This window comes from Chaetodon trifascialis, chromosome 1 (assembly GCF_039877785.1).
Source record: "Chaetodon trifascialis isolate fChaTrf1 chromosome 1, fChaTrf1.hap1, whole genome shotgun sequence".
Lineage (NCBI taxonomy): Eukaryota > Metazoa > Chordata > Actinopteri > Chaetodontiformes > Chaetodontidae > Chaetodon > Chaetodon trifascialis.
Window position 1 is genome coordinate 633,904 of NC_092056.1, and position 7,623 is coordinate 641,526.

General features: G+C 50.2%; 1 protein-coding gene across 1 annotated transcript; it reads left to right on the forward strand.

The window, feature by feature from the left end:
- The first annotated feature begins 654 nt into the window (after nucleotides 1-654).
- On the forward strand, nucleotides 655-1,858 carry cebpa (CCAAT enhancer binding protein alpha). The gene has a single exon (XM_070964168.1). It carries the CDS (start codon nucleotides 874-876, stop codon nucleotides 1,756-1,758), a length of 885 nt encoding a protein of 294 aa, XP_070820269.1. The 5' UTR covers nucleotides 655-873; the 3' UTR covers nucleotides 1,759-1,858.
- Nucleotides 1,859-7,623: the final 5,765 nt, after the last annotated feature.

Genomic DNA, 7,623 nt, shown 5'->3' on the forward strand with positions numbered 1-7,623 from the left:
GCACGTGAACTTTATCTGTGCAGACGTTGAGGCGCTGCGCTCGTGCAGAGGATCAGACATCTGTCAGTTTCATGTCGCTTTAGGCAGAAACTTGTTGACATCACGATGAATATTCGCAGGCCAATCAGAAGCAGCAGCGCTTCGTTCGTTATCTCAGAGCTCTGCAGCTGAAGCGCAGCAGGACTCCTCAGAGGAGCGGAGAGCGGCTGATAGGCAGCCTGACTTCACGGTCGGTGTTAAGCAAACAAAAAGTGGCGTTTTGTGTATTTGATTGTAGCCGAACTGTAGTCCTGCTCCTGCTCCCCCAGACCCGCACAGCACTTCCTGCGTGTTTGGTCCAGGATGATAAAAATGTTGGAATTCGTTTGGTGGGAATGATTTGTGAACGGAGTTCACAACAAGAGCGCAATTAACATTTTATACCAGTTTGCCTCCGAGAAACGTTTCTGTGCAGTGACAGTGGGTTAAATCCAGCATTGTGGTGGTGTGTGTGTGTGTGTGTGTGTGTGTGTGTGTGTGTGTGTGTGTGTGTGTGTGTGTGTGTGTGTGTGTGTGTGTGTGTGTGTGTGTGTGTGTGTGTGTGTGTGTGCCCGCCCACTGCCTCCTGCTATATAACCGCAGTTTGACAGCTCAGAGTTTACTGAGCAGCAGGAATCAGCGTCAGCCTGCAGCCTCACGCCGCTTCACTCCGCTTCTCTCCGCTCTGGAGCTCAAATAAAACCTGTCACCTTCCCACCGAACTTCAGCGCATCGTGCGGCGCATGTCTGCAGCTTCCTGCCGCCTCTCACCTGAGGACCTGACACTATTTGACTTTCCTTTCCAAACTGGATTCTCGGAGCTCCTCGCCATGCCTGTCCGGGTTTAGATACTCAATGGAGCTCTCTAACCTTTACGAGGTCGCTCCCCGGCCCCTGATGAGCACCTTAAACCACGGCCAGCAGCCCCCCTCCGGCTACAGAGACCCGGCAGACCTCGGTGGTGAGATCGGAGACAACGAGACCTCCATCGACCTGAGCGCATACATCGACCCGTCGGCTTTCAACGACGACTTCTTGGCCGACCTGTTCCACCACAGCTCCCGGCAGGACAAGCTCAAGATCATGAACGGAGAGTACGACTCGGTGCCGTGCGGCCCGGGGCCCCAGCAGCTCTACATGTCCAACTACATGGAGTCCAAGCTGGAGCCGCTCTACGAGCACAACCCGCCGCGCATCCGACCGGTGGCCATCAAGCAGGAGCCGCGGGACGACGAGGACATGAACCCGGGCATGCCTCCCACCTACCACCACCCGCACCCGCATTCCCAGCAGTACTCCCAGCAGCAGCAGCCGCACCTCCAGTACCAGATTGCGCACTGCGCGCAGACCACCATGCACCTCCAGCCGGGTCACCCGACCCCTCCGCCGACCCCGGTGCCCAGCCCGCACCAGCACCACCACCACCACCAACACCCGCACCAGCACCAGCAGCAGGGCGGCATGAAGCTGCTGGAGCGGGGCGGCGGGAAACACAAGAAGCACGTCGACAAGAGCAGCCCGGAGTACCGACTGAGGCGCGAGCGCAACAACGTGGCCGTGCGCAAGAGCCGCGACAAGGCCAAGATGCGCAACATGGAGACGCAGCAGAAGGTGGTGGAGCTGACGGCAGACAACGAGAGACTGAGGCGGAGGGTGGAGCACCTGACCCGCGAGCTGGACACGTTACGGGGCATCTTCAGGCAGCTGCCGGACGGATCCTTCAAGCCCATGGGCAGCTGAGAGACTACTGACCCGGACTGGAACCAGACCGGAGACGGACTGGTACTCTGCTGGATTTATACACACAAACGGTTGTGCATGTGTTCGTGTGTGCGGACGGACTGAGGCAGCTGAGTGTTCACTGCAAAAACACCAGACAATCACTTTGTCTTCAGCTTTTTCTTAAAACGTGAAAAATATCAGCAAACATCCTCGAGAAAAAAAAAAAAAAAAAAAAAAAAAAAAGAGAAATCAGCCAGTTTGCAAACGGACAAAAAGCTCCGACAGAAGCAAACTGCTGCGGTGACTCAGAGTCTCTCTTCCAGGAGTTTTCCAGAAGGAAAAACGGACAGATTCTAGAAAACTCCTGAAACCACAGACTCACTCTGACTGGAAACAGGTGAACTCATCTCACCGTCATCTCATTGGCTGATCGCTTTTCACCTGTTTTGAGAAAACGGGACTTGTGTGGACTCGACAGAGGAATGGACTTGCTTGTTGAGACTGTAGTTTGCGGTGTTCACGTGCCTTTTGAAACATAAGCTGTTCCCTGCAGACAGCAGAGCGCTGCTTGTCTCCGTGCCTTGTCTCCTACAGACTGAGTGTCTCACTCACCCCACATATCAGTGCAGCTAAGGTAGGCATGGCGGGACCCAGATCAGCTGTGTGTCACTTATTTTTGTCTGTTTTATACAAGTTACCGCCTCCATATCTTCTCCTGATGAACTAGATTTTGTGGTATCGAGCTATGAAATGCAAAGTGCACACTGCTTGCATAGAGGCTAAATTGTTTGTGTATGCATGTACGTTTATGTTCTTCCTGCAGAGACGAAAACGCAGACATTTATTTCTCGTGTTCGTCCTCGTGAGTGAGGCGCAGGGCCGAGCAGGTCCCAGATCAGTGTGATGGTTCAGGTGGGTGAGGTGATGACAGGCCTGAGGAGCTTCACCTGATGATCACATGACGCAGTTAAACTCACCTTCAACAGCTTCTCATGTTTGACCTCAGTGAGATGTGAAAACTGCGGACCACCACGTGTCCCTGTCAGGTGAAAACCTTGTATCTCCTCTTTCAGGGGACCAGTTGAAGGAGTAAAGCGAAGCCTGTAGAACTGGCCTGAAGCGTGGGGCACGGTGAAGCATTCGTTTGCTCCTCTTCCTCAGCTCGTGTTGTGTTTGTGTGACTGATGACCTGACGGTTCTGCTCCGCCAGCGTCACTGATTCGATGCCAAAGTGAAAAATACAAACTCACAAAATAAAGGACTGGAATAAAAACTGTGGTACCTGCTTCTCATGTCGCAGTCCAGAGAAAACCACGTATCTCCACACCTGCTGTTCTGTGTAAAGCTTACGATGATGATGATGATGATGATGATGATGATGGTGATGATGATGATGATGATGATGATGATGATGATGAGAATGTTTGTGAACTTTAAAGGAAGTTAAAACCTGCAGAGCTGAACACGTTGACATTTTTGGAGGACACTCTTGGACTTGGAGATGTGTGGTTTTCACAGGACGGCGACGTGCAGCAGCTTCCTCGTGCACTATCTGTCAAATGAAGCACAGTCGTCTCCGCGAGAGACAAACAAACAAACAAACAGACGAAATGTGAAAAGGGTTTCTATGCAACGTTTCTCTTCCTCTTTCCAATCATCTCACACACACACACACACATGCACACACGCACACACACAGTGCCTTCTGATCCTTTGAGATGACCTTTGACCTCTTGCTGATGAGAAAGGTTTGATGATGATGATGACTGTCAGTGAGGAAGAAGGAAGCACTTTTCTGTTTTTTTTTACAAACTGATGTTAAACCAACGTTTGTTTCAAAGTTAACGTCTCCAATGTAAAATAAGCCTATATATAAATATATATATATAAATAAATATATATATATGAAATACCAAAAAATCTGAATTATTATAATAAAAGAGCCTGTTTTATCAGATCCTCTGGTGGCTTTTGGTGTTTTTTTGCATTTCTGTCCTGTTTGGTTCCTTCAAACGCCTCATTTTCACTCACGACGTTTGATTCGTATCTGAAAGTGTCCTCAGATGTCCTGCAGCCAATAGGGGGCGCTCACAGGACCGTCAGCGACGAACGAACGTCCCGTTGCTCACAGTCCATCCGACTCCACGATTCAAAGGTCAAAGTTCAAGACGAAGAATTGTTTTCCTGCTTCGTGTCATTCAACAACCTTTGAACAGAACCAGGAAACGCTGTGAGCGTCTCTGTGAGCATCCTGTCCACAGCTCCTCCTGTCCAACTGTCCACGTGTCCTCCAGCCACACACTGAGCCCCAAACTGTCCCTGAAGACAACCTGTGTGTGTCTGCCCTGCACCCAGGGGACAGGAGGAGCACCAAGTATCACCCCACCTGCTGAGGGGTGACTCGCTCCACCCGCTGATGAAGCTGAACCAGAGTGAGGAGGACCTGGAGCTCATCTTCATCATGAGGCGTTCAGCTCCTCATCGCTGTGTCCATGCTTTGATTCACGTTACATTTCACTGAAAAACAAACTGAACTGAGGGTTTGGTGTTTTAAAGCAAACTGTCCTCAGACCAGTTTGAGCCACGGTGTGAAGAGCAGACATGTCAGAAATGTTCGTCAGCAGCTTCGTCAAACGTTCCTGAGGAGGAGACCGGGTCCAGGATCAGCCGTCTCTGAGTGCCCAGAGCCCCATGTTTGGTCCCGTCTGCAGCTGGACCAGTTTGGAAGCGATGGAGGACGAAAACCCTGCAGTCCTCGTCCACGTGACATCTGAAGGTCCTCAGATGGTTCGGAGACCTGGTCCTGCTGATGGTCCCAGTTGACCTCGTGGGGTCACCTCTGGTCCAGACTCCATCAGTGAGGATGAGGTTCAGATTTTCAGACAGATTCCGACCGTTTTGGCTTCAACCAGGTGAGGCATGGCCAGGAAGGTGAGTTCAAGGAAAACGGTTTAAATGAATATTCACTGAACACAGACGAGAGCAACAGACCAAGAAAACCAAGAAAGCACCAAACTGTCAGCTGAGTTTTTATTCAGGAACAGAGAAAAATATCCTAAAAACGACCTGAAAGAGCAGAAAATGAGAAACGTGGAGACGAGCAGGACGAAGCCAAACGTCAACAAGAAGCAGGTTGATGAAACACGCAGCTGGCAGCGAGTCTGACGATGGATTCCAGATGTTTCTGACAGAAATATGACCGTTCAGCTGAAATACAGTCCCACAAACATTCAGCACCTGAACGCATCACCGCAACACAGTGACTCCACCGGCAGGAGCTGCTCCACCCAGAGCTGCTCCACCATCACTGCTCCACCCAGAGTTGCTCCACCCAGAGCTGCTCCACCATCACTGCTCCACCCAGAGCTGCTCCACCCTGAGCTGCTGCACAGAGCCCAGCCGGAGGGGCCGTCCACAGTCAGCTTGTCTCTCTGCTGATTGGATGTGGACTAATTGGCGGGTCACAGTCAGCCAATCAGAGGCTGAGAAAAGAGCGGGATGGCGGACAGAACTGAAGCTGACGTCACCACACTCAGCTGTCTGATGGCGGAGAGACGACAGGTAACGTCTGATCACCTGTGTGAGCAGGTGAACTCAGCCGGGTGATTCCAGTGAAGGTCAGTCGTTCCAGACAGGTGCAGGTGGTGGTGGGCAGGGGGGCCGCGGCCCCTCCGGCTGGGCTCTAACGCTCCCTGTGAACGTCACTTTGAGGGTAAACCAGAAACACACTGAGGGAACGAATGAAGAGCTGAAGACATCAGCTGTGTGGAGGAGGAAGAGGAGGCTGTGGCCTTCCTCACATGAACACATGAAAAGAACAGAAATGTTTGTTTCTCCTCCGCTGCCCTTCTTTCCACCCTCCCCTTTATCTGTCCTTCTGTCCTTTCCTTCTCCTCATCTGTCTGTCCTTCTGTCCTTTCCTTCTCCTCATCTGTCTGTCCTTCTTTCCTTTCCTTCTCTTCATCTGTCTGTCCTTCTTTCCTTTCCTTCTCTTCATCTGTCTGTCCTTCTGTCCTTTCCTTCTCCTCATCTGTCTGTCCTTCTGTCCTTTCCTTCTCCTCATCTGTCTGTCCTTCTGTCCTTTCCTTCTCTTCATCTGTCTATCCTTCTGTCCTTTCCTTCTCTTCATCTGTCTGTCCTTCTGTCCTTTCCTTCTCTTCTCTTCATCTGTCTGTCCTTCTTTCCTTTCCTTCTCTTCATCTGTCTGTCCTTCTGTCCTTTCTTTCTGTTCATCTGTCTGTCCTTCTGTCCTTCTCCTCACGTCTGTCCTTTCCTTCGCCTCTGTTATCTATGTTTGTCTCTTTTCTTTCTCCCCTCTCTCCATCTTGCTTCATTCTGTCCTTTTCTTTCTCTCCTCCTCCTCCTCTTCCTCTGTCTCCTGCCTGGTCTTGGCTCTCAGTGGTGTTTCTCGTCCCGGCGGAGGGACTACTTTCTGTCTGAGCTGATAATCCACTGACACACATCAGCGTGCTGCGGTTTGGCTGCAGGCGTCTCACAGCGTGTAAAGACACTCAGGTCTTTTGTTTTTGGACGAGTGGACGGATCTGTGTGTGATGTTGGATGCAGACTCTTCCTGCGGATGGAAGACATTAGCCTGTGAACTTCTCCTCCTCCTCCTCCTCCTCCTCCTCCTCCTCGCTCTCCTCGTCCAGAGCAGAAAGACTCCAGCGTTAAAAGTCCTCTCACACAAACTACTGCCATGTTTAACGTGATGTGAGGTTTGGACGAACCAGCGGTTACGATTCTGTCAGTTGTCTCGTCTTCGTCCAGTCGTTCTGTCCCCGTGACGGCGGCAGACCACTTCCTGTTAGAGCTGGACTGATTTTAAAGACATTTGATGACGTTTCTTCAACATGAAGAAGCCCCACCACCCTGACCGCTGTCCACGTCCTGACCGCTGTCCACGTCCTGACCGCTGTCCACGTCCCCCTTCATTTAGATGAAGAGAATTGACCGCTGGACAAAGTGACTCTCGGCCAGAATCAGTTACCTGGTTGAAGTGAAATGTTGTGAACGTCCTTTAATAATAATAATAATAATAATAATAATAATAATAATAATAATAATAATAATAATAATAATAATAATAAGTTTATTTTAATAATGTTACGAATGAGAACAAATGTCAGTAAAGAAACAGAAAACGTGCGTTTGTCTCTCGGGACAAACCTCCGCTATCTGACTGAACGTCTCTTGGACTCGTGTCTCGTCTCCAGCCTCAGGACATCATGCGGCTATTTTCAGATTCTGGCTGTTTGCAGTCTCAAAGTGCTTTCGTTTGGTCGACGTGCTGTGTGGAGAGTGTGTCAGCGGCTCTCTCTGTCTATCTGCTCTATTTGGATATCCACTTCTTCTATTTGGCCGAGGTTTAAACATTAACCGGCTCTTTCATCGACTCGGAGCACTCAGAGTTGACGGAGCGGCGCTCTGCTGTGAAAGGCCGGCCAGTGCTTTCAGTGTTTGCTCTCTGATAGAAGAGCTGGGCTGCTTCAGGTCACATGGACTCCACATCCAGCTCCAGGAGGACTTTCACTCCGTCAGTGGGACCGTGGTCCATCGGTCACCTCAGTGTGTGACCCCGAGTGTTACATTCATATGTGTAGATTCATATGTTCAAAGAAACAGTCACTTTATCAGACGCCCTGAAAACACATAAACTACATCTAAAGAATTCACCTCATATGACAATAAAACTACACTTCAATACATATAAAGCGAAGGAGGCTTCAAGGTTTCCTTCACCTGGAGTCCTCTAAGACTCGTCGTATTCACCTCAGTATGTCAGGCTGCTGGCTTTCTTTTCTTTGATCTGGATTCAACAGTAAGTTAAGATCAATCAAAGTTTAATCTAAATTTAACAACAGGGCGCTGTGGTGTATAGAA

What these genes read in the sequence shown, in the direction of transcription:
- cebpa (XM_070964168.1), top strand. Translation starts at nt 874, where the DNA reads ATGGAGCTCTCTAACCTTTACGAGGTCGCTCCCCGGCCCCTGATGAGC.